We start from the raw sequence: 26,767 nt of genomic DNA, 5'->3' as shown, positions 1-26,767 counted from the left end.
TAAATTTCAAGGTGTGTTCCATATGCTGTGTACATCAGCCACAAAGCTCAGAGTGCTTTGCAGTGGTTTATTGCCCTGTCATTCTTACAGAGGATAAACTACTACAGCCACGCAAAATGAGGTGCACATTTCTAAGAGCTGACTGTGAGGATATGGACCTGATATAGGGAACTCCAGGGAGAAAGATTCCTCCCCAGCTCTCAAAACAAATATCAGTAACAAGTAAATTATGTTTAGGAGAAAGAAATAGTTCTGAGAACCATTCAGAACCTTCTTTCTCAGAGGGAGAAGGTTCTGAATGGTTTCAGCTTTGTTTCCTCCCCTTCCACTGCTTCTCTGTAATTCCCTCTCTTACAAGATCCCATATGTTGAAACCCCACTGAATTGTGCATGAGGGGGTAAAGTTGAGTAATCTGACTCTTAAATCCTTGTTAGGAGTTCTTCCTGGAGAGGAAATAGATGAATTTCTTCCCTTTGTGGCTATGCCCTGAGAGGAGGCTGGTCTTGAGATGAACAGTGAATCCAAGTGCTGCCTGGAGTGATTCCTGCTCCCACCTCCTTTAGGGAGGCAACTCTGGGCAACTGATAAGGAGAGTCCTTATGTCTGCAGGCAGTAGTACAGCACCAGTCACTTCCCTTCAAATCTTCAGTAAAAAGGAAGTCATTTTTGGAAAGGAGATTGTGGCTGAAGCCACACTTCCTTGTGGAAGTACAGCTGTGCCACCAGCAGAAGCAGGGAAGAGCTGGATTTTGGCAAACCTGTCTGTCAGCATTGAAACAGACTGAAAAAAACCTCAATTTGTTTTGATGTTTTTAACTCTCTTTACCAAGCCAATAACTAAAAACCTGTATTCCTAATGGCCACATTTGGGCATCAAAAACGTCATTTTTCCTACTTATTGGGCATCTGATTGCCTCATTTTCTGTCCGAGGTTTACTCGGAAAGAAAGATCAGGACTTGAGTTGGTTTTTCTGTTTTTTTCTCCTCTTGCAGTGGATACTCACAGATCTGTAATGTAACCCACACTTCATCTTTCTTTCATGGAGAATGGAGGTTCCTGTACATACAGGGAGCCCTCAAGTCCCTGAAATGCTCCTGTCTGCATCATGGACTGTGACAGATGTTGAGCAGAGTGTGGAATAAACTTGGAAATGATGGCAAAATTTTCGGGATGTTCAGAGGTGGGATGGATTTTTTGATAAGCTGTTGTAATTCAAATGGCACATGCAAGCTGCCATTGTCTCTTGGAAAAGGTACTGAGGGAGCTTTTAGAGGGGGAGGCTGTGAAGTGATTCCCAAATGTGCAGGTACAGAGAACACATTGCATGTGTTGGCTGATTTGTTGGTTTGGCAAAACACTGGGTTTGTTCACAGGCCTCTGGGTGTTGCAGGCTCACAAAGATGCTCAGGGGCTCAGCTGGGCTGGCTGTGCAGTCAGGGAAGAGCACAGGGAGCTGTAAACACACTGCAAGCAGTGACACCCATGCTCTTAGAGAACGCAGAGGTCTGCTGTACTGACTCCCATCACGCACCACTCAAAACAGTATTTTTATGTGGCAAGTACATGGCAGCAGTTGGGAGTCAGCAAAACTACTTGAAAAACACTCCTTATGTCCTCTGCATAGGTCAGACAAGATCTCTAAAGTTGGTCCAGATATACTTTTGGAATTGCTTCATTCTTTGTTCTTGCCATCAAAAATTGGCGAGTTCAGTAACTCCAAAAAGAATGTTCACTCCTTAATAAATATGACTTGGTCTTTTTTTGTCTCCATGACAAACAGTATTAAATATTTTAACAGTCTTGCTGGATGAGGTGGGGAATGTAGAACTGCTTTTCAGATCAGGCAAGTGGGTTTTGAGCACTAAGGCTTTGTGTTGTTAGCATCTGAAAACAAGAGTTTGCAGTTAAAAGGAAACTTGTCAAAACACTGATAATGCAGGTCTTTAATTCCCTATTTTTTAACCTCAAAATTGATTCAGGTGTGTAGCATCTCAGGATCACAAAGCAAAGGGAAAAATAGCTGGAGGTGATTTACACATAAATGAAAGGCACAAAATCAATCTGGTTATTTATCCCTCCTGCTCTTCTTTCTTTATATCTGAATTCTTTCTCTTTATTTACCTCCCTTCTTACTGTCATTGTTACCCTCAGTAGGTGCAGCTGTTAGTACAGTTGTGCCTTTGGACATGCCTCCAGTTCTGAACTAAATTAATAGGATGGGCAGTTCAGTGGGAATTTCATCTGTGTGAAGTCTGAGATATTTAATTTTGGTATTTTTCTATTCACAGCAGAGTAAAATTAAGATACCTTTGCTCTTACCCAACAGACATCTCCCATTGCTTTCTAGGAAGTGAAAGGGAGTTTTGCCAACTACTCTCATGGATTCCATTGACCATGGAATGGTCAATGACCTCTGGTTTAGGCAGCATCTAAGTATTTATTAAATTTGTAAAGTATTTATAAAATGCTGATTGGATAGTATGCCCTGCTGTATTCAAAAAACATTCCAGTGAAAAGCCAGGTATGTGAGATCATGACACACATTGTAAGGTAGGTACTGACATGGATGGGTGGTAGATGAGCTGCTGTTTTCACACATCCTTCTGTGTTTCTCAAGACTTTACATTTATTTAATCAAATACAGGCATTTGCTAAAGAAATCCAGCACAGACACTGCCATACTTTGTCCAATGTCTGCACGGGAAGTTTAGCATCATTTTCAGTCTTCTTTCCTCATTAAATAAAAATTACTTTCAGATTACTTTTTTCCCCCCTAATTAGATTTCCCCAGATGTATTTTTCAACCTGTTTTCTCAAAATAATTTCTGCATCTTACAGATCCCCTGTTCTCCCTATTCCAACACTGTATCTTCTGGCTTCTTGGAAAATTGGGTACCGTGGAGCTTTGTCCATGGTCCCTACTTCTAATAGAATATACGAAGTAGGATTAGCCCCAGCTTTGAACCCGGTGGAGGCCATCTCTGAAAACAGCAATTACAGACACACAGATGTGTCTGAAGAGCTACAACTCCACAGATCTTGCAATACCCTTTTCTTTCTGTTTTTCCTCTTATCTTTTATGTTGATTCTTTGGAGCCCATCTTATCAATACTGGTCCAGGTGCATGGAAATCCACAGATGCATTGCTAAAAAAAAGAGGGGAGTTTTTAGTTATTGCAATTCCTTAACATTTGGGTACTCTGGAAAAATAAAAAAATGTTATATGGATCCGTTGGGGCCTGTCCATCTACACTCACCTCACAGGTTAATTCTTACAGTGGAGTGTCTTTGGAGTGTCTGTAAGAAGTACTTCTTCTCAAATTGCAGTAATAAGTGCAGAAATGCTAATTGCTGCAATCAAAGGCGTACTTGTTCTGGATTCTAAGGTCCCTGTGAAATGCTGATTGCCACCATTCTGCGCTGCAGGGAAGGACCAGCCCTAGAATGTTGCAGTAATCTTGTTCTCCTCGCTGGAATGTGCTTGGCACCTCCTCTTTGTTCAGCCAGGCTTAATCCTTCCTCTTCCCCACTGCCCCTGTTTGGTATCCTCAGTAAAATAACCAGCTGTCCAAAAGTGCCCCAGGACTCCACAAGGTTGTTTCCAATTTAATTTCACTAATTGACTTTCTTTCCCTCTTGGTACATTCCTTTCAAGGCAGCTGTGTGAGAGGCTGCAGCCTGCCCTTGGAGGGCGTAAATGCTGGCCCAAAAATCTCTGCTCCATTGGAGTGATCCCAGCAAAGGACTTGGCCCTGAGCCTCTGGCAGGTGAGCCAGGGAGAATTCTGCCCTGTCCTGTGATCCTTTTCCACCCAGACCATCCTACAAGCACTATACCCACAGTTGTCCTGCTCTGCTTTAATAAGAGGGGTGTCTAGTTGTTTCAACAGATTAAAAAAATCAAATTAGGAAGACAGGCTGTATGTAGACAAGTAGGATTTAAATGATTCATTGGCCTGGTGTTTTCCAGCCTCCAACCTGTCAATCTTGGCTTCTCTTTGTCCATGGTGCTCTGAAAAACATGGAGCACATGCTCCATGAAACTCATCAAACTGCTTTTTTAAAATTCTTCTCCAGAATGTTTTTCCTAGCTGCTTTGGCTAATGAAACACAAACAGTGTAATCAATAAAGCCCTTTTTTTTTTTTTTTCTTAAGGCACTCAAGAGCTTATGTAAAATCTTTGGAATTTGTAACCATGATAACATTGTTATGCTCTCCTAGCTGATAGAAATATCAAAGCCAGCTAAGAATAACTCTGCAGCAGACAGAGAAGATTGGATTTGTTTCCTGGAATGGAAGCTAAAAGCATGAATACATTGCTCAGTTACTAACAACTACGGAAAAAAATGAATAGACACCTAAAACTTCCATTTCCCCTTCCTAACAACGTCATTAAATGACTCAAAATATAGAATTAGTTTTGCTGAATATTTAAAGTCTCCAAGATTTTTCATGTCTTATCTTTTTTTTCTTTTTTGAGTGTTGTGATGGTACATGAAACTTATGTTACATCTACCATTCTCCAAATCTTGTTTTTCTGGTAGAAACTCCAGATAAACTTGGTTTGCTAGAGAAGTTACCATTGGAATTTGTGAGGCTTCGAGTCTAGCCTAGGGTTTTCTAAAAACCAATCTTACTTAATTGGAAATTTGTAAAATGGCAGTTTCCCATCACTTTTATCCTGCAAGCTGTAATGGGTTAACATTAAACTTTGCTTCAGATTAAGGTGAAAGTCTGGGAATTTAAAGAGACAGCCATCCCAAAGCCTTGCCAGTAAAAATTGCTGGGAAATGCACAACCTAATTTTCAGCCACCACAAATGATGGCTGTGGGTAATTTGTATGTGGAAAGTAGCAGAAGTATAAAGTTCAGGTGTTTGTTACAGAACTTGGCTTGGTATCTCAGCCAGGCTGCTCTGCAGTTAATTGGGTCTGTGGTTTTGCAGAGTGAATGATTGTGAGCCTCTGGTTAGGAAATGCAAACAAGAAGCTCCTCTTTTACTCTAAACAAACTGAAGTACATTTCTATGGATTTGTTGTAAAACGGGCACCAAGTTTTCACAAAGAACAATTTAAAATCACATATGCATTTTTCAGAAGGCCATATAGTGATAGGCCAAGGGAGAATGGCTTTAAAATGAAAGAGGGCAGGACTAGATTTGATATAGGGAAGAAACTCTTCCCTGTGAGGGTGGGCAGGCCCTGGCACAGGGTGCCCAGAGCAGCTGGGGCTGCCCCTGGATCCCTGGAAGTGTCCAAGGCCAGGCTGGACATTGGGGCTTGGAGCAGCCTGGGACAGTGGAAGGTGTCCCTGCCCATGGCAGGGGATGGCACTGGATGAGTCCCTTCCAGCCCAAACCACTCCGTGATTCCATGATCTACGTTTTTAAAAGTGTCCCCCCCTTAGTTTGTGCCATCCTGATGCTTTCTGGATTTTCCTCGCAGGGAGCCAGGGGAAGGCCTGGGCTCTGGCACAGCCATCCTGTGGGATGTCTCCTGCTCCCCATCCCTCTCATCAGCCACTCGCCACTCCAGCCCAGCTGTGGCCTCCGGAGAAATCTTTTGCAAGGCTTTCCTTGGCGGCTCTTTGATCTGCCCCAGCCAGCCTGGCCCTGCTGCACCCTGACAGCCACCCCTACTCTGTCATTGTCTGCTGGGAGCTTGCTTATCTCTTGTTTCCCTGTTGCTTTCAGCTGGTTCCCTCTGTCCTGCCCAAGCCTTCTGTTAAGGTAGCTCAGGCACACCTGAGCTTTTCCCTGGAGTTTCAGCCTATCAGGTTCCCATGGTTAAGTAGCAGAAGGCACTGGGAGACAATTGGAAATGTTTCTGTCACAAAGGTGGGTTGAAATTGCTTCACAGTTGGTCCAAAGGTTTTGGCACAGCAAAAGGCTAAGGAATAAACACGGAGAGGTATGTTGTTTGAGAAAAATGACCATTTATTCCAAAAATGTTCGATTTGGTTCTGTTAGCAGGAACATGGCTTGTCTGTGGCCACGGCTTTGAGCCAGACTGAAGTGCTGCTTGCAAAGAAAATAAAAATTTATTTTAATGAATCTTCCTCTTTCCAGGGTTTCCCTCCCCCTCAGGGCAGTTATACCTGCAGAAGCTATTTGTGAAATGGCTTCCAGATGGCAAAAGAGGTTAATTCCCCCCAAAATGAGAGGGGGACTGGATCCTTGTACCTGTATCAAAAATCACAGTAAATTTTTCCATGGCTGGTTTCCTACTGCTTGGGAAGCAGGATATGAGAGAGACACTCTCCCAAGAAAGTTTTAACTCTGAGACTCATCTTAATTCTTGCTGTCAGAGTGGGTGCTACTGGCTCCCAGTGCTGCAACCAAGTGGGTTCTCCCCATACCATTCACAGTGTTGGCCCCATGAAAAGCCATACCCTGCAGCCCAGATGATGGTGGCAGTCTACATGTTTTTCAGCATTTTAAGCCATTACAGTGCCTGATTTGGTGTCTGGGGATCATTTGGTGTAGCCTTCTAGTTCCTGTACAGCTATCTGAATTGTTAAAAGCAGCAATGAGCACATGGAGGGGAAATCCCTGTCTTCTGCTTTCAGACTAGATGGGAAAGTTCTCCTCTAACACAAAATTCACCTGAACAAAAATCTGTTGCCTCCTTTTGCTTATAGAAGATCAGACAAGAGCTAGAAGTAGGAACTGTCCAAGAGTTAAAAAATTAAAAACTGATTAATATATTTCCCCCCCTGCAGCCCAGTTCTGAATTGATGCTTTGAGGAGTCCCCCAGGTATCATTACTGTACCTTAATATTAAAAGGAGATGCACAGTCCTGCTAGGGGCTGGACTGAGTTCTGAAGAAGAGGAAGTGTCAGTTTTATCACCCAAGATGTGGCTGGCAGCACAGTTGAAGAGTTTGGAGACAGGGAGTCAGCTGGGAAACTAACTCAGCTAAATTGAGTCTCTGTAGTCCCAGCATTTCATCTGAAGTATCTTGATTGCTTACCAAATGCCCAATCTACCAACTCTCTTGCTGTGGGATAGATATCATAAAGCTTATAGTTATTGTATGGCATGTTATAAACATGATAATGATCTCCCTGGGGAGAGACTCAGTTAATTCCTTGGGTGCTGGCAGCTCGTATATGCAATTTGGTGTATCCCCATCCAGACTTAATTACCTGTAAAGCCATTCTTTTGTGTTGTAATAAACCCATAGGAAACCTAAGAGATTAATAAGGGCATGTAACTAATTAAAACTGCCCCATTTTCTTAGAGGTAAAGAAACCTGTAAGAAAGCAGGTAAAAACCTATGGAAAGAAAGAAACTCATAAGAAAGCAGGTAAAGAAACAAGAAGGCAGGTAAAGAAACCCATAAGAAAGATTGAAAAATAAGATTAACCTATAAGAAGGCAGGTAAAGAAACCTATGAGAAAACCTGGGTGACTTTAGGAGCTGGAATTTAACACAACAATTCAGCTAGGATTAAAAATGGCTTGGTTTAGATTTAAGAAAATGTTATTTGTTATGCTAGAAACACATAATGCTTCTGTGAAAGGTGTTAAAAACTTTACATCCTGAAACCATTTAAAAAAGTTTTATTTAAGGTTGGGCAAAACACCATTCCTGCGGCCTGAAACTTGGGGGGAAAAAAAAAAAAAAAAAGTTGCCAAACACCATCAATTAAACCAGGCTCTTCTTAAGTGGCTTTTAAAACATTGGGAGCTATCTGTGTGTGCTTTAAGCGTTACACACACCGTAATTTAATCTCTCCACATCCCCCCCCCTCCAGCGGATGCAAACTCCGAAATTCCACCGTAAAACCGAGGGGGGGGGGGGGGGGGGGGGGGAATAAAAACTTAAAAAAAAAAGAGAAGACAACCCACGTGTGAGGCGGTCAGTGGGGCTGGCGTTGGTGGTTTCGCTCCTTTGTTGCGGGAGCCCCAGCCCTGCCCCGCCGGGCTCCGATGCCCCGGGGCGGCGGCAGCGCCGGAGCCGGCGGGGGAGGACCCGGGCGCGGCATCGCGGCCGCTCCGGCCTTTCCTCGGGGAGCCTCATGGGAGGAGCCTGCGAGCAGCAGCTCCGGGCTCCTATTCCTCGGCCTTTTGTACGCTCCCGGAGCTCGCCCGGAGAAGCGGCGGGGAGCGGGGTTCGGCGGAGGCGCGGTGCCCGCCCGGGATGGTGGGAGCGCCGGGGAGCGGCGGCCGGGCGAGGGGCTGTGCCGGGGGGCTGTGCTGCCGGCGAGGATGACTGCGACTAGGAACGCTGCTGATTATTTCCTGGCGTTGGTAAGTAGGCACTTGTGAGTGGGAAAGTTTTTGTTTTTTTCCCTCTTGGGGTTTTTTGTTTGTTTTGTTTTGTTTTGTTTTTTTTCCCTTTTGAAAAACTTTTGGAAACTCTCCCGCTGCCGCAGCGCTGCTTCCAGCTCTGGGTGAGGAGTAACTCTCCTTTCCCCCCCCCCCCCCCCCAAAAAAAAAAAAAAAAAAACAAGGAGTGGATGGTTTTGTGGCTCTTGCTCTGGTTTCTGGCTGGGTTTGGGGTTTGTGCTCGAGCGAGGAGGAGACTCTGTGTGTGGTGTTTGCACTGAGGAACTTCTGCTTCAGGTTTACTAACTGGGAACTTCGGAACTCTGAAATCCTGCTCCAATGACATCAGGACGTGACCGAGAGCCCTTCCGAGGCTCTAAAAGCTGCTCCGTGGTGACGTGATTGGCTTTTTTTAATGGTTGACAGTTATTACAGCAAATATGCTTATTCATCCTGTGATTTATACTTCTGATACTTTTATGTGGCTTTCTGCTGTCCCTCTTTTAGCTTGCGACGGAAGTAGTGCTGTAACACATTTCAGTCCCTTTAAGTGTTTTAGTCTAACATAATTGTGTTTGCTTAATGTAGCAACTCATCCTAAGTTTTAATGCGAGCACAGTAATGCGGCACACTCAGGAAAAAAAACCCCAAAATTCTGTTTTATTGTTACATCTGATCAGTCAATGATCAATCTGGGTACACGTGTTAAGAAATAAAGGGATTTCTAAGCAGGGAGGGTTGGGTGAGAGAGGAAGTGCAGGCCCTCAGGTAACGTGTGACTAAACACCATCCCCTGCCAAGATAACTCCTCTATCTTCTCAGGGTTTCCACAACCAGTGCCAGAAATGTACAATTTCTGAGAATGCCTCTGCGTGGTCCCTGACAGCGATAGCGCTCTGCTCCCACCCAGCAGAACGCCGGGACTCACCTGCAGGGATTGCCAGCTGCTGCACAGCTGGGCTTGCTTTCCACAGGTGGGGAATTGCCTTCAGGAAGTCTTGTAAAAAATGCTTTAATGTCTCCAGAACGCAGCTCCTGCGTTTGCTTGCCTTCCTTGTGTTGTTAGGATGGGATTGTGCAGGGAGAGAAGGGACTCACTGCCCCGTTGCTGGAAGCACAGCCTTGTGTCCGGAGCTGGGCATGTTCCCGCATGGAGCGTGGCCAGCCAGGGTGATGGCAGGGCTCTCCCTTGGGGACAGGTGTGCCTCAGTGCTGCTCCAGCCTGGCCTGGGCTGGCTCTCCCCGGGCGCTGCAGGCACTGTCACCCAGCACCCAGACCTGTTCTGCTGATTCCTCGAGTCCCGCTCAGAGGAACACCATGTAAATCCCAGGCACTGGAATAATTCCGCCAGAGGCCAGTTCTGGTGTCTTGATGATAAGTGTAGTTACGCTGCCATGCGCTGGGCATCAGACTTGTGTTTCCCATGTGTGACAGGGGTTTTCTTTGCTTTTAATTAACACATGCCAGGTCATCTCTTGGATACCTTTATTACTGTGTTTGCACAGCCCTGGCTCAGCAGGACTCAGCTTGGTCGAGCCTAAATACAAAGTGCTGGTGCAAGGCACTTAAGGCACAGTTTCTTCTTCAGAGGAGTATGGAATTTGAGAGATTTTTCCAAAATAACATATTTAAATGGATAAGTAGGTCTTTTGTTGGGTTTACAAAAGGCAGTGTATTTCCCAAAACTTGAACTTTTGCCTGTGTGTTTTTAGCTTGTAAAAGTAAAACCCTGGCTATATCTAAGCACAGTGACCAGCAAAAGTGACCCCCAGTCATTGTTGTGTCTGAGCTTTTAAGCTGTTGCTGGTGTATGGACTTGTCCTGTGAGGATGGATGTTCCCTTAGTTCCTTGGGAAATAAAGCCACACTTTCCATTTTAATCTTAGAATCTCATATTTTTCCTGAAATGCTGTTGATATTTAAATGGGTTTTAAATTGGTTCATAAGTAGTAGTACAGGAGGGGAAGAAAAGAGGGGCTTGTTTGTTTTTAATGCTTTGCTTGTATCTTATGCAGCAGTTCTGAGCTGTTCCATAAACAAGTTTAGTTTTAGTTAGTGATATCTGTAATGTTGATTTCTAATATAAGAAATAACTTCCTATTTCCTTCTTTGCTGAAACATTGACAGGAGTCCCAGTAATCATGAAAATACTTTTAAAGAACAGCAATGCCAAAGTTGCTTAGAGTTACTATAGCAGGTTATTGTTGGATTTTCTAAACACCAAATTTATTTCAGTGAATGTGGCTAATGTATGAGATAAGCTACAAACTAAAGTGCAAGAAGGTAAAAATACTGTGAAGGAATTAATAAAATGGAACAAATTTTATGAGGTATGGTGTGTTTGAATGAATGAATTTTAAACTGATGTAGATCTTCTTCCTTTCCAAAGAATTGCAGTGTAAGAACTTACCAACAGTAAATTCTCTCAATATTTTTCTGGGATTGATCAATACTTTTTATGGATGGGTAAAATGAGGGTCAAAAAATGACTCTTTGGCCTAAGATATTAGAAAGCCAAGTATGAAATCTAGAGGATTTTGTCTGTCAGCCTTGCTGTACCCAACGAGAACATCTTGTGTCCTGAAGAAAACAAAACAGTGGGTGATGAGAGCACTCAGAGCTCGGTCCTGCCTTGTGGTTGTTGGTGCCATTTTCCAGAGATTTCTGGGGTAAGAGCAGGATCCATAAATCTTGCTGTTATCTCTTTAAAAGCAACCAAATGTTTGGGACTGGGAGATAGCAGAGTTTGAAATGCTTATTGGTTTCCCTTGGAGTAAACTTGGAGCTATTGTTGACTGTTCAAAGCGAGCCACATCCAGCTCTCCTGATTGGAAAAACATGGACAGGGAGTAAATGCCAAGACCCATAGCTGCCTTCTGTCTCCAGCACCAGTGTCAAAGCGTTTTATAACTTTCCTATGAAGTTAGGGGTTTAAGGTCTGCATCTCAGGGATGTCAGGAGAAGAGCAGCAAACAGACCCACCAGAGCACCCAGCACTCGCTGCTCCATGTCCTCGTGTGCCAAGTTGTGCCCCTGTATGTATTTTAATTTTCTGCCTTGGTTCGAAACCTTTCTACATAGACAGAGGTAAGACCTGCTGTGTTTAAACAGAAGAAATTACACAGCTTTATGGAGTTATTTCTCATTCATTCATTGATATTTAATTACTACTGTGGGTCAAGCTTTGCCTGAAACTTGTTATTTGCATACCTGCCTTCTAACAGTGACTTGGAAAATTTCTTTCCAAGGCTAAGTAGAGGCCTTAAAAGTGAAATTGTGAAACTCAAGAGCCTAAGGACACCTGATGGGCAGTGTCTTTCTCTTGTGACACACTAATAACAGTCTGAACCCCATGGTCTTTGGGCTGAGGTTAGTGTGCTCGCTGCAGCTGTTGGTAAGCAACTGCTTGTTAAACTGTGAGGTATTTCCCTTTGCAAACTATTTCAGTCATGCTTGTCATAAGTAGAATTTGGAAGCAGTTTTATGTAGATTCTCTTCCAGGCTCGACCCAGAACAGAGGCAACAGAGTGGAAAAAGCTCATGGCCTTTTCGTGGAGTTCAATTCTTGGAACAAATTGGCCTTAAAGGCTGGTGGCTGCAAGAGGCCTGACAGCAGGGACCTGGTGGCAGGCGCCTGGAGAGCCAAAGGCAGTTGTGATGCCGGGGAATGTCACTTTGTGGAACTCGTTTGAGCAGCTTATGGATGGCTTCATTGTTTGTGTGGCACAGAGCAGGGTGGCTTGGCAAGGAGCAGCTTCGCCATCGCCTCCCCAAGCCTGAGTTTCAGGTTACTTTGTCCATGAACTATGAAACTCCCTGTCCAGGAGTTGGCTGTGCAGGAAACGTGAGTGGTGAGGAGCAAATGCTTCTCACCAGACTGGGGCACAGCAGCTTCAGTTGCAGTTTGGGTTTGTGCTGTGCTGCCTGTATATTCACTGGGAATAGCCTTAGTGCTCTGCCACAGCCACAACAAAGCCTGCCCATCTCCTCATTTTACTCACTATGTACATAAAAAAGAAATTGTCAAGTGCTGTTGTCAAAACCTGCCTTCTAAACACTCATCTGAAGGCAAAGCAGAGGGGACTCCCCAGTTTGTGCAGCATCTACGACTCAGCAGTGAATGAAAACCAGTCCCTTTATGCTAATAAGCCGGAGGACTTTGGAACCTGTAAACACCTTCGCTCAAAGTTCCCTACAACAGGCAGAGCCCTCAGGTGTGGTTGAACCAGAGAACTTGTGGGCAGTTAATTGCTCAGAGTTGTAATTAGTTTTCCCACATGAACATGTTACAGAATCGTTTAGATAAAATATAGGAAATGTGTGTACATTCAGATGGCAGCCTTCAGTCATTACCAGAATAACACTGACATTGTTATAGTAAAGTTTAACTGTTTGTCATAGTTTTGGATTCCAAATTAAACTACAGTAGAGAATCGTCCCGTATCTCTGGAGTTGAAGTGAGATAAGGAAGTAATCATTTAGAGTTAAAGCTGAGTTATCTGATTTAGAGCTTTTTATTTATAAGCTGGAATTGCAAATGCTGAGTGACGGTTTTGAGTTCACGCACCTCAAACCCATCTGTGTATGGTACCATCCCTGTGTGTTCAGTGCTGTGTTCACTTGGTAGGTACAGGAAACAACATGGACAGAAGGGGTTCAGGGCAGCATGAAATTGCATCAGCACTTTAAGGTCACACTTTACAAATAACTTGAGGATTTTGGTGAATTTTAGGGAAAAGTGATGCTTCCTCGGTCCTGATCTCTGGGTGGTCACATGGCAAGGTCAGGTTGAAGTAGGCAACAAAAATGTTGTTTTCAGGGGGTTCCCCATGGTTTGGTGTCTCATAAAAATAAACAAAATCCCTTTTACAGCAAGGCTCCTTTCCTTACTGATTCAGCAGTGTGTTTCCAAATTGTTTTCTTGAGCCACAAGCTGCTGGTACTCCGTGGCACTCTGCTTTTCCCAGGAATGGGACAAGGCTGGATGTCTTCCTGTGTGTGTTCCCCACAACACCTGGACCCCTTTGACTCTGTGCCCCCCTCCCCCACTGATGAGCCCCCCCAGCTCAAGTGAAAGCCAACATTCAGCTCCTTGTGTTTTATGTGATTTCTGAGCAAGGAAAGCTTGTCATTTCTCTTGTTCAAGCAGCAGCTTCATTTCTCATTTGTTTTTCACAATCAGAAGCACGATGGGGTTAATATGCTGTTGTATTGTACTATCTCATTGCTCCTGCAGTTGTAACTCAGACAAAAATCCAGAGGCTTCAGTCCTGTGGGAACAAAAGCAACTTAGATTAAAAATGCCAACTTTTTCTGCCTCCCCTAACACACAAGTTAGCTCGTTCATGCTCAAGTCCAGAAATTCAGACAGGCAAACAACATTCTGTGATAACTCAGACATCTAAGGCTGCCTTTCTCTCTGTCTTTTCTCTCCACAGCCCTCCTGGGCCAGGTGATGCTAATCAGTTGGCTTCTCCCCTCGATCTCTGTGAGCATCCCTTAGCTGTGCCTGCAGCCCTTGGAAATGCTGTCCCCGTGGGAGCTGCTGAGCTGACTGCAGCAAGGTACTGTCCAGAGCCGTGCCCTGGGGCAGGGGCAGTGGCTGCTCCCTGGTGTGGGAGGGTGTAGGCTGGCTGAGGAACTGCTGTCACCCTCCTTGGATGGATAAATGTCTGGTAGGGCCAGTTGCTGATGGGTTTGCTGAGTCTGCCTGTATCTGTCAGCAGAGATCTGTACCAGAGTTTAAATCTCCCCTTGTGAAAACTTTCAAAGTAAGATGCTGTCTGAGATTCTGCCACTTCAGCACATAGGAGGGCCATGACACTTGAAGGTGTAATGTATGGCCTATGTCTTTTCCGTCCTTATATATGTATTTTTTTTTTTAGTAGTATAAGGTAACTAATCCCTTGGGCATTTTCTTTGAGAAGTTCTTTAACAGTATAATGTTAATTATAAAGCATTCAGGTGTCTCTGTTGGACTCTGGCCTTTTTGTCTGCCTTTGCTTGCACTGAGAGGGGAAACTGTCGCTTTATTTGTGCTGGTGGTAGTAGGGTTGTCAGGATCTTCGGGCATATAAATTTGTCTTAACAATAGAGGAAGCCTTGTAGGGTGTGTGTACCCTTCAATCACCAGGAGTTCAGTGGAGTGTAAACACACACAGTATATTTAAGCTAGCATTAAAGTTGTTAGCTGAAGTCACAATAATACACCATCAAAGGCAGAAGGGACCTTGTGTGGTTTGCTCAATCCTCCTTAAAAGCTGGGTGACTTTGCTGTTTAGCCCATCCTGGTCTGCCACCAGTCCCCAAGCTGGTTAGTCACTAATGCTGGCTGAGTGAGTCTGTGAGAAACAAACTTTTTCCTACAGTCTGAGTAAGATGATCTAGAGAAGTGGGAAGCTAATGATGTGGATTTCTTCCAGTTCTTGTGAGTTTTTTTACTCAAAAGAGTTGTGTTTCTTTGTTTTTAACAAATGTAATTGGGTTACTGATGGGTTTTTTGTGGATTCTGTTTCTTGCTAATGAATTGTTGGCCATAGTAGTGAGGCAATTAGAAAAGAGTGAGCATTAACTGAGGTGGAGCTGTGAACTACTTTCTTAATGTGGAGGCATGAAAAAAGACTAACACCGAAAGTGCGAGGAAGATTTGTATATGGTCTTTGGACTACAGTCTGGAACAGAGGATTGTGTGCCCTTGGGGCGATAATTTGCTGTTTGCAGGGAAAAAGGCACACAAGCTATGATTAAACATTTAGGGAGAGCAGTCTTAGAGTGTTTTAACTCACTGTTTCTTGTAAACCTCATGAATTCACTCTGTTTGCATTCTCATCTGAATCCGGAATTTCGAGTTAATTATATTTTACCTTTTCTTTTGATCTGCTTCATAACTTGTGCCTTTAAAATGTTTTTATTGTTGATGTCTGAAGGTTGTCTCGGGGTTCCTTGCTCCATCCCAGCTGTGCAGGCTGTGCTGGTGCTGAGCTGTGGTTGCCCCATCCAGGGTGGCTGAGCCCAGTAGGGGTGAGGGCACACAGACTGTGCAGCAACCACAGGATCTGCCTGGTGTTCCAAATCCTGACCTTGAGGGAGCTGCAAGGATTTTTGCAAGGGTTCAGCACTAAAAAGTTGCAAACCAGGGGTATTTCACGTTGGATGTAGGTGGTTTTCCAGTTCCTGAAACAGAGGAAACTGACAGAGAAATACACTGTGGTCAGCTGCAGTCAAGCTGGCTGTGAGTGGTTCTTCTGTGTTTGTTGGTTTTAACTCTTTTGTTTATATTTTTTTAAAATGCTGCACAAGTTAACTCTTGTCAGTGTTGTTTGTTTTTCTTTCTCCTTTAATTTGCATCTCTGTGCAGCTTTGGATATAAAAGCCTACCTGTTCTTCTTCACCTGTCTTTCCTGTCCAGGTTGTTGTCACTCGCCAGCTTCTCTGTGAGCCTTGCAGAGGGGTTTCCTGCTGTCCCGGCATGGAAAACTCAAAGGCTGCCACTGTTCCCACCCCCAGGTGCTGCTGGTTGGCAGAAGAGGGGTTAAATCAATGCATCTGCACCCCTGCTTTAGCTCCTGTGGGTTCAGTCATGGTGCAGCTCCTCCTGCAGCAGCAGCTCTGCTGACTTCCTTGGGGTTTAGTCCTGAGCTGATAACAACATGATGTTAGTAGCAAATGAAAGTATTGCTCTTAAAACACATGTGATCATGCTCACAGCCAGGATCAGTAATAGCAGGACTGGGCTTTTCTTAGCTGAGGGAAGAGCCTTGATGATGTTTTTTCTTTTATGTCATTGCCTTATCCATCATCAACAATTCACCTGTGTCATGGAGCAGATTATTGCCCATATAAGTAAGATAATCTTATTAAAGTCTCTGCTTTTTTGGCATTTTATGTAGAAGCACTGCACCCCTGCATTTTAGTATGACTGGGTACAGCTCTCTAATGCACCTGCATGTGGTGTCTCTGTGATGCCTGCTGGGTACCTCTGCAACATGGAAATGTTACAAGGGCTCCTGAATGGCGTGGTGTTATTCCAGTCTGTCTGCAGCAAGGTGCAATCATAAAGTGTTTTCCCCCAAAACATTTAGTTACTTACTAAATGTACTTTCGTTTCCATGTGTTTCCCCATCAGGGGTGTCACATAATGCAGATGGTATCATTTGACAGGGAAAAATAATGGTACATATAGGGTGGGGGTCAGTTTGTGCTAAATGGCATCCAGATGGCCAGGCAGAGTAAGAGATCAGGTTGTCCTTCCATCTGTTCAGTCAGGAAACTCTATTTTTGTTTTGCTTCTTGAGGGTGATTGACTGCCTCTCTCCTGCTGATGCCATATTGATCAGGGACAACCTGCTATCATCTGCTCAGTAAAATTTTATTTACTCTATCTACGGAGAAGTGCCCTGAAAAGAATTAGGTAAAAAGTTCACTGGCGGTTCTGCCAAGCATTTTTGTTTAGTAGTGGAAGGCCAAGTTCACTCTGATTTGCCAGTACATATTGCACTAGAAGTTTTGGCCAGACACAGCTTTCTCCTTACTCTGCAGGTGCAGAGCTCTGCAACAGGACTTCTGTGTTGTATGAGGAATGTTTGGGTTGGAAAGGCAGAGAAGGCAAATAAGTGCCCTGGCTGTACAAGACCACAGCTTAGCTGGGCTCCAGGTTAGAGGTGAGAAACACTTCTGAGCAGTGTCTGTTCCCTGCAGCTTCTTTCCTGCCTTGTGGGGAGAAAAAAACCCCAAACCTGCAAATGTCCAGGAAAAAACGACCAATTAGAAAGCACTTCCTGTATGAGTTTTGTTTAGGGTTGTACTTCTTAGTGTTGGCAGCACAAGCAGGCAGGAGTACCCAGGTTTGTCTGTGCACACAGATAGTCAGAAAGTGATTTTTGAGGTTTACTTAAAAGAGATGGTGCTTGAAAATGCTTGTTCTCTGATCAGCTCTACTCCACAGGATAAATACTGGTCAATGTATAGTTTACTGTGCACTGAGAAGACTTGGGCCTTTTGGTAGTATTCTAGCTACAACCATTAAAATACTATGAGTTGAGAAATAAGTTTAGTGGAAAATCTTGTTTTAATAATAGCTGTGGAGAGGTTTTAATGTAGCCACTTCATGTCTGAGGTGATAAAAGTACCGTGAGTTGACACACACATGCAAGTTGATGCAGTGTTAGGCTGGAGAGTTTAGAGTGGACAGAAAGTCTGTATTTTGGACAGGGTTGCTGTTCTGTGCTCCCCTGCCTCAATTTGTGCAGTCTGTCAGAGCAGGAGGAGGAGTGGAGGCAGGGCTTTGTGAAGGGCAGGGAGCAGAGCTCTTCTAGAAATCCATGTGTGTCGATGGCAAGCTTTGCTTTAGTGTTGGGAATGACACTCATTAGTCAAAGTGTCTCTGAAAATTGTTTCATTTGATGTGGGAAGACTTAAAGGGGGAAGCTGAAGGGCTGCAGATGGCCATTTGGGCCTGTCTGAAGAAGTGTGGGTGAATCAGGTGCTACTGTAAGCAGGTAGGGCTTTGTGTGTCCGTAACACCAGGGCCATAATTTTATGTGCCTTTGGTGCTCTTGTTTGGCTGAGCCCTCTTGTGAATTGTTTGGGTTTTGCAACTCTTTGTTTCCTCTCCAAACAGATGTTCAGCACTCACTTATTTTTAGTAGTTCACTTTTTTCTGCTTTAAAAATCTTACTTTCGCTGCTCTCCGTGTGCCCCTATATAGTCACAGCGCCTTGGTATAGAGGGGATGCTGTTACTATATTAGGACAGAGACATTTTTAGCCAAGGACAAAGGCCTTTGCATGAAAAAGGAAGCAGCCTGCTTTTTAATCGTTATTTATTTATTTATTTGTATTAACTTGATGGGGCTGAAGATTTAGGGTGTCTGTGTCAGCGTCAGGCCAGTTTGGACAACCCAAAGGAAGGAAAGGAAGGAAGGAGTGAGGAAAGCAGAGGTAATTTCTTAGAAGTAGCAGGGCAGTTATCCCATATGGGACAAAGCAGCTCCGTGGATATAAGCTAATCAAGGTAAACTACACTCACAGAGAGCTTTGGGGATCTCAGTAACTGAGTGGACAAGTGGGAAATGGCTGTTCTCATGCTCCTACATACTGTGACTGAAGTTAGGGCTGTGCTTTAGGTTTGTCCTTTGTATACATGCACCAAAGAAGGGAACAGCCTGTTCCTGGACCTTACTAACTCTTAATCAGTAACACAATTTAATCTGCTGCCTACAGTTCCAGTGTAATTACTGGGGGAAGAGGAGAGAAATTTTTAAAAGGAATGACTAAGATAGCTGTTTATATTTAGTTCAGGAAACCTGTAAGAAGCTTCTCAGCCACGTCCTGTCTCCATCAACATTTCCATCAACATTTGTGTTGTATCTCTGGAAGCAGCAGCCGGCAGGAGGGGAGGCTGTTTGTGTGTGGCTGCTACCCCAGGACATTTGTGTCCCTCTGGTGTGTCTGAGGTGCCCTGGAAGGGACAGTGTGGCGTGACAAGACCTTAAACTGCTCCTGCTTTTGAGACATGAAGTCATTGGTTATGTAGTTCCTTTTCTGTCAGTGGTTTAATGAGTGTGGCTGAGAGCAGGGGGAGTTGTGTGGTTACTGCACTGCTCCTGAGCTTGTGGGGCTTTGCTGAGCAGAGGGACTTAACATCCATGTAATGAGTTCTGGGATTACTGTGTTTAGCTTTACAGCCTAGGGAGGGCTTTTAAAGTAAGAGAATGCTTTAGTCCCTGTTTTTAGGGTTTTTTCCTAAAACACAGATCACTTAATCAAATGTTTATGCTGTACACTGGGGAGAAAGGGCTGTGTGAGAGCAGCAAAGCTGTCATTAGTGATTTATTTACTATACTGATTTCATATATGCTTAAATTCCTCTGGCACTTAATGTTACGGTCTGTAAGAGCTGTCAAGACTTTGCAATATTACTGATTATGTGGTCAGCTGAGAAGTTAAGTGAAATAATGTTTGTAGGAAGAAGTAATTTGTGGGAGGTGGGAGAGAGAGGGAATTCAGGAGGGGATGATGTGGTCCTTATAGCTCCTTGTAGATCCAGCCAAAGTTCATCCTATGAAGAGACTTCATTAAAGCTTCATGGGCATTTCTGATATTTGTCAGCTTATTTTCAATAATTGTTTTGCAGCACTTCCAAGCCTGATAGCTGCAAAGAAGTTGATAACCACGTTTCTGAGGATGTACCTTTGGCTGTGGCCCCTGGTGATGGTGTAGAGCTGCCTGCTCAAGAAACTGAAGGTTTCACAAGGGAAAAAAAGAGGTATTGTGTGATTTCAATTGTTACAAGACTTTTCCATGTCTTTACATCTTTTGCTTAAGAAATGTTACTAGTGTGAAAGAGGCTGACTAAGTTTGACAGGTGTTTTGTCTAAGTTACATGAACACTTCGCTGCTAGATCTTGAATCCAAATGTTAGATTTATCAAGACCTGGCTAATCCAGTATATTTACTCCAAAATACCAGAAGAGGGAGCTTAGGCTACACTGCTTACTACTATGCTGATCTTTCCTTCTGTTTTTAAATTAACATTTTTTAGGTTTTTTTCCCCAATATTTTTCTTTCTCAAAGTTTAAGTTTGTTTGTTTTGTTTTGTTTTTGTGTGTGGAACTATGCAAGTTCAGGTCTATTTAAGAGGAACGTTCTGCTCATTCCCCTTCAGATGCTGCCAGCAACTTACCCACCCCACATCTGATTTGCATTGTCACTGTCAGTAGTGAAGGAAGAAGTTGTTCAGCTTGGTTTCGCTCCTGCTGAGTAAATGTTACCTTGGTTTCAAAGTGAAACGTTTCACTGCCTCAGATTTACACTGATTGTTGCATAATGTTTTGATAGGAGGCCCAGCACATTTTTTGCTTTGAAAACCCCCAAACTGAGCCATAGACTTGTGGAATGATTTGGGTTGGAAGGAAAGATCATGTCGTTCCAACCATCCTATCTCAAATATAGTTGAGACATGTGCTTGGATATTCCTGTCAGAGCTTCAGCTGACGCCTGTCTGAGGCTGATTAACCAGTCTGCTCTTGTGGCTCAGCAATCAAGGCCTGCCCTTATTGTGACATCTATTAATGGAAAAGGTCACAGCACAGCTGAGAATATGAAATGGGCACTCCCTGGAGAGCAGCGCTCCCCACCCCACCAATACAGACTGGCAGGTTGTGACAAGTGGGATACAAGACAGGAGACACCACAGGAAACACAGTTATGCCACTAAAGCTCAGTTCAGAAATGTCAAAAGATGCTGCTGCCAGCAGGAGGATACTCTGAATTATGAATTAAAATGTACACAATAGACATGTTCTGCTGTGGAACAGTGCTCAAGTAGCTATTAGCAAATGCTGCTGAAAAAACTGTTGACTATAATATCTAGGAAATGTTGATTAATAATTTCTTCTAAACTTCTGATTATTTCAATCAGAAAAATGGTTTCGTCACTTTTAGTGAATGTGCTGCTGAAGCACAGTTAGGCCAAGTCTTTGTAGTTTTCTTCCATGACACTGCACTGGACCCACATGTTTTAGCCTGTGAGCCACTGATGGAGAACAGAAGTGTTTCGTACCAGTATGCAATTTCTGTCAGCTGGAGAGGATTTTCGGAATTGTAGGGTAGATACTGTGGTTATCCTCTAAAAATGGAGAGAAGTGGGCAGGTGAGATTTTAAGTTAGAAAATACTCACCCCAAGATGTTGGCTCTTTCCAGAGAATCATCCAAAATTGTTTGAACTGTATGAATACCCAGAATTTCGCTTTCTGGGAGTGCTGGAGTGTAGTCACAGATGACTGTTGTTTACAAATCCAAATCAGAACCACTAAAACATGAGGATTTTCTTTTCCTTTTCACCAGAATTCAGCTTCAAAGACAGGAGAAATAATTTTAGAGCTCAGCAGGCAAGCAGAGCTGCTGTGCTCACATACTTAGATTGGCTTGTGCCTCTGAAGTTCCTGTTTTGTTTTGATATTGATGTAGTGTGTTCATTAATGTAAGTGTCTGTGTGTACGAAACTCTTGGATGGGGTAAACAGTGGTGTAATTAAGTAGAATCATGGAATGATTTGGATTGGAAAGGACATTAAAGCTCATCCAGTTCTACCCCTGCCATGAGGTAGAGGTTCCACTATCCCAGGTTGCTCCAAGCCCTGTCCAACCTGGCCTTGGACACTTCCAGGGATGGGGAGTCCACAACCTCTTCAGGCAACATGTTCTATCAGTACAACTTAACTTAATGTAGAATCAAAATCCAGCCTAGGATTCCAGCAGCCCAAATGGGCACTCCCAGCATCGTCATTGTTCCTTGAGAATAGTGATCCTGTCACCCACAGCTTCTTTCTCCAAAGCTGAACTCATGTGTTTGTATCTTAATGCAAATTAAGATGCACAGAGGTGAGAGTTAGAGTTGTCTGTGGGACAAAAGATCATTCTTGCATCCTCTTGAAAAGCAAATACGTTACTGTCCAAACTGCTGTCTGCTGCTGTAATCAGCCCTTATGTAAGTACTTCTGAGACTACCTTGCATTTTTATGTGATTCCTGTGTATCAAGTCAAATCAGCCATGGAAAATAATAGCCTGCAAATTGGGTTGTGTTTCACTTTGTCACATTTATGGCAAGTGCCTGCCAAGGTGCTGAACTTGTGCAACTGCTGGGCCCCACTGCATGATTTTCTGCACAATAGATCCTTGAGGCGTTTCAGTCTCCTCTGTGATTATGATGGTCACATTATGAACTCTGTCAAGACACTTCATAATTTGAGAGAAGTGCTGAAATATTGCTAGAGAGTGGCTGATTCTTTATGGAAGCCCTACGGACAGAGCTGGGAAGTCTCTGAGGAGCTGATCCATCCCTTTGTCCTGCGAGGAAGAGATGGGTATGATTTGTTCTGGAGAACAAAAACCAAGTGCTGGTTTTGAGCATGTCCCTACTTGGAGCCTCATTACCTGCTTTGAAAACTGCACCTGTGATATTCTGTGTGGCTGATGGGAATGGAGAGCTGGGTCCTCCTTGTTGTCAGATACAGGGTCAGTTTTCTTTCAACAGCTAAAGCAGGCTGGAGTCAGATCATTTTGAGAGACTTTGGATAGACAGGGAATGTCTGTTGATCTCTGAATCTCTGAAATTAAATACACATTTCTGTCTTACCTAATTTTCCTGAAATGAGCCTGGAACCAATTGGAAGCACAGCAGCAAATCTCTCTGAAAGCAGAAAGTCACAACAGCGTTTACACAAAGCTCTGCTCTCTGTGTTGTTGGTTTCCAAAATGTTTCATAATGCTTCCCTGGGAGGAAACAAAGCTGAATAAGTGGTGTAGGCAGAAAAACAGGATAAGCTGTATGACTTCTGGGTTTTATTTGCTTGATTGTATGTTGAAAACAAGTTTTCTCCTTTTGCCCACCTTCAGAGAGGCTTGGTGTAAAACTAAGGAAATAAAAATTGATGTATTGCCTTCATTTTTGACCAACACTGATAATCCTAGACTGAGTTGCTTTTAATGATGTTTTCAAAACCAAGAAGGGATTAAATGGGATTCAAAAACTCACGTTTTTTTTCCCTTGAGTGAATTTAACCCTTTGGAAAGGAATGTGTTACAACCTTTTAAGTTTACAAGTGCTCTGAGCAAGGAAGAGATGAGAAGTACAAGTGAGGGATACAAACGCCTCTTTCTTTCCAAATGTGGGAGTTTGCAGGATTTTTTGGGTTTGGGCATTTTTTTGGTGGGGAAGGAGGGTGTAGTTTTGTATGTTTGTCATGTGAACTGGATGGTAGTAGTGTGTGTCTGGACTGTGGTGCACAAGTGAAGTGATGCTTTTTTTAGGATAGCAACAGAATGAAGGCATTGAAACGAAGTTGTTTAGATCTTGTAAACTAACCCCGAGGATTGTTGAGGCTTTGTGGCTGATACCATGAAAATCATTTACCATCTCCTGAAAAACAGCATAAAAAATAAGATATCTTCCACATAACCAGCCAGCTTGTAAAAAATGGACAGGAGTGAACCACAGTGCTGCTCTTCATCCATTTCCACCATTCCAGGTTTTTAAAGGGGGTTGTTTCCTGAGTGGTGTGTTCAGAACTGCTCAGCCCTAGGCAGGAGGATGCTTTGTGTAGATGTCTTCAATTTATTACCAAGTAACAGCATCAAAGTCTGGGATGTCTGCTGTGTTCCAAGCCCCAAATGTTGTGGATTAAGTGCATTTTCTTGTAGCTGGGTGTGGGACTGGTGTGGTGGGGTTATCTGGGTGAGCCCATGATTTGGGGGGACAGTCCTGAGTGTTTGATGGGCAGGGTGCCCAGAGACCCCCTTGGTGTGTGCTGGCAGAAACAGCTTCCATCAGCCAGCAGCAATTCAACAAATAGCTGCCAGTAGCTTCATTTTTAGAAGGCAGAGCATTAATGGGTGCTTGACACAAGTGGGAAATGTCACCTGTTTTCTAGCCATATGGTGGCTGGGAATTTGGGCTCTCTGGGGTGTTCTGCCTGCAGGTTTGCTCAAAGAGAGCAATTATTTGTGTGTCTTGTGAAGCTGCTCTCAGTCTGAGGCAGTGGACAAAAGGGTGATGAAGGCCCTCTGTTCGCCTGTTATTCCTGTGTATTTTACAGGTTCCCTCAGGCGATTTATGGTAATTTCCTTGCTGCTAGAACAGGTTCAGCAGCATGAAAATGAGTATGTTGTTACACTAATTAAACCATCCAGGAGGAGCTTTAGAACAGCATTGATCATTCTGCATCCTACAAAAGCATGGAAGTACAGATTAAGAGATTACACACCTGGCTTGGGATGCTGTTCCATGGCACTGTGACACCTGGTGACAGCTCCTGACACTGCCAGGAGGGTGGAGGACTTGTAGGGGATCGCCTCTTGTCCTAGAGCAGGTAATACATGGGCTAAAACTGTTGAGTCAGGTGTATTTTGTATTTCTAAATAATCGCTGTTACGCTAGAATATGGCCTGTACTTTTGGGGCACCCTACCCTTAATGCTAAATCTTCTAAAAACAAAAGCTTAAAGAAACCATTGAAACATACTAGGCATACTTCAGACCAATTTTGTGTTAACTCTCATGAAATCAAATTGAAGCTGTAAGCTGGCTTCTTTAAGGCAGTCACTTGACCGCCCATCCTTAGCAGCCACAGCAAAGCATTGCACCAGGGGGGAGTACTGTTCTTGTCTGGTTTCTTCATCCTGCATTTTCATAATCTAATTCTTTACTTAGGCCCTGAGGCCAAGAGGCCTTTGGATTCTGCTTGCTGAAATCTCCTGCAACAAGGTGCCCCCGGGAGAGCTTTATCAGCAGTGATCTTGTCAGCTGAGGGCAGGTGCATGAAAGCCCTTAAAAATGTCAGTCCCCTCCTGGCATTAGGCAGCTCCTTTCCTAACAAGCCTGGCTCCAGCTGCCTTAGGGATCTTACACCTCGGGATGTTTAGAGGCTTAGAAAGAAGCATGGAAACAAGATGAGCTCCTGTCGTCTGTGATGATGTTTCTGCAATTCTGGTGTTCGGAAATGTCAGCAGAACCTGGGCATTTGGCTTGTGGACATGGTCTGCAGAGGCATATTCAGCAGCAGAACAAACTCCCTCCTTTGGTGTGGTGATGCTTGTGGTCCCAGGCCAGAAATGTGGTAAATAGGAGTTTAAAGTTTTGTTTGTGATCCAAGGAATTCAGGCTTGGCTCTTACAGTAGTAGTGTGATAGAGCCCAGAATCTGAAACTGAAGCATCTGTGCCTTGGCAGGAGGGGAAAGCAAAGGAGCAAATGAGAGGCCAGAGGCTGCACGAAGTGAGGTGTGAGCTCTGCACAGGGGTTTGGCCGCCCTGACCCTTAACTCCTGTCTCCTCTGTAGGTCTGTGTGGGGCAGAGCCCTCGCTCCTGTGGGGGATCCTGCACAGCCCGGGCAAGGAAGGAGGGAAGCGCCCAAACTCGGGGGTGTGCTCAGCTCTGGGAAACCTAATCTCCCTCTTTGTGTGGCTCCTCAATTTCATAGAAGGCTTTTGAACGTGGAATCTTGTGGGGTGTTCAGTTCTCACGTTGCTGATCGTAATTCACCGCCAGCCTCTGAAAGCCCAGAGCCCCCCCAGCATCCCGAGCAGCACCATGCAGGGCCCCTTTTGTTATCTTTCCTCTGGGTTTCCCATGCTGGAAATTTCAATAACTAAGCAGGCATCTTGGTTATTCATAACTCTTAATGCCATTAATCTCACTTGCAATTTAGATTAAGCAGTGACCTTAACAACCAAACAGTGATCAGTGGGGAGGGGGCACAATTATTTATGTTTTTTCTTATTTTTATTTTTACTTTTATTTGATGTTTGTTTCTTGTCAGCTGCAGTGTCCATCCTGGCTGCATCATCACTGGTCACTTCTATTTTCTTGGAATTAGCAGATGGGAATTCTGTCAGTGTGCTCAGGCTTAAAACTCTGAGACATTGTGTGTTTTCATGAAGAGTGTATCAATGCAAATAAAGCACTCACACTGTGTTAATCTAGGTAAGTGGTGGAGCACACAATGTGTCTATCAAAGTATTTGATCTGTAAGAGCTAGTTAAATCTGTGAAGCCTTACACCTAGGATCTCCTTGTGTTATTTGGTGGTGTATAATTTTGTGCCATGGTGACACAGATAGGGTTGTGTTGTGCCAAGTGATGTGCAGAGGCAATCGAACAAATTGCTTCTGTTTTCCTTGAAAACTATATTGAAAATATCCCACTGCTTTAACACTCCGTAATTATTTTACTGCTCAGATTTCATTTATGCTCTCCATTTGTGAATCAGTGCCCCACTCTTAGACCATTAAAAGATAAATGCTGAGAAAAAACTAACCCAAAACCTACAGCTAACAAAAACCCACTAAACCTATGGTTTCAATCGGAGGGTCTGTCGCTCTCCATGTAGGGCTGAGTTTCTCATTTAGCTGTACTGGAATGGAATTAAGTTAAGGATAGCTGGATTTTAGAAGGATGGCAATGAATGTGTCTTTAAATGGCTAATTATAGACTATAATAATATCTTAATTATACTGTGGCTATAAACTGCAGTACATGTCTATTTATTAGGTACTACTAAAGCATAGATGTTACCATTTGTGTTAACCTCTCATTGGTTTTTGCCAGTAAACTGAAATGGGATAAATTTGTTGCGCATTTCAGCTAACTTTTCATACTTGTTCTTTTATCTGTAGCACAAAGGTGCTCATAAAATTAAGGGAGACAAAGAAATTTGCTTTTCTTTCCCTGCTCTTGCTACCTGATAGCAGCAAGAGGTCCCAGCTTGGCCCTCCAGGAGGTAGTTTACTTAGGTTTCCTCTTTGGGTTATCATCTTATAAAATAATAAGGGTTTTTAATTTTAAATTATGGTCTGCTCACATACAATACTGCGGTGTCCTGGTTTTGGCTGGAATAGAGTTAATTTTCTTCTATTCCCTGAAGCAAAAAAAAATGGAATCACATCTCTGGAGAGAAAGATTGAAAAGGGGTTTGGTTGGGTTTCTGTGCTTAGCTG

At 43.7% G+C, this 26,767-nt stretch overlaps 1 protein-coding gene across 12 annotated transcripts in view; it reads left to right on the top strand.

The window, feature by feature from the left end:
- TACC2 (transforming acidic coiled-coil containing protein 2) overlaps window positions 1-26,767 on the top strand; it is a 129,743-nt gene that overhangs the window by 40,690 nt on the left and 62,286 nt on the right. For all 12 annotated transcript variants that reach the window (XM_048311633.1, XM_048311638.1, XM_048311634.1 and 9 more), the window contains exons 5-6: window positions 13,714-13,839; window positions 19,409-19,540. In XM_048311633.1, the coding sequence (XP_048167590.1) occupies window positions 13,714-13,839; window positions 19,409-19,540 (258 nt within the window). The remainder of the gene's footprint in view (window positions 1-13,713; window positions 13,840-19,408; window positions 19,541-26,767) is intronic.

Source organism: Corvus hawaiiensis, chromosome 8 (assembly GCF_020740725.1).
Source record: "Corvus hawaiiensis isolate bCorHaw1 chromosome 8, bCorHaw1.pri.cur, whole genome shotgun sequence".
Lineage (NCBI taxonomy): Eukaryota > Metazoa > Chordata > Aves > Passeriformes > Corvidae > Corvus > Corvus hawaiiensis.
The sequence above is the reverse complement of the archived record's forward strand: the minus strand, read 5'-3'. Positions and strand labels throughout refer to the sequence as shown.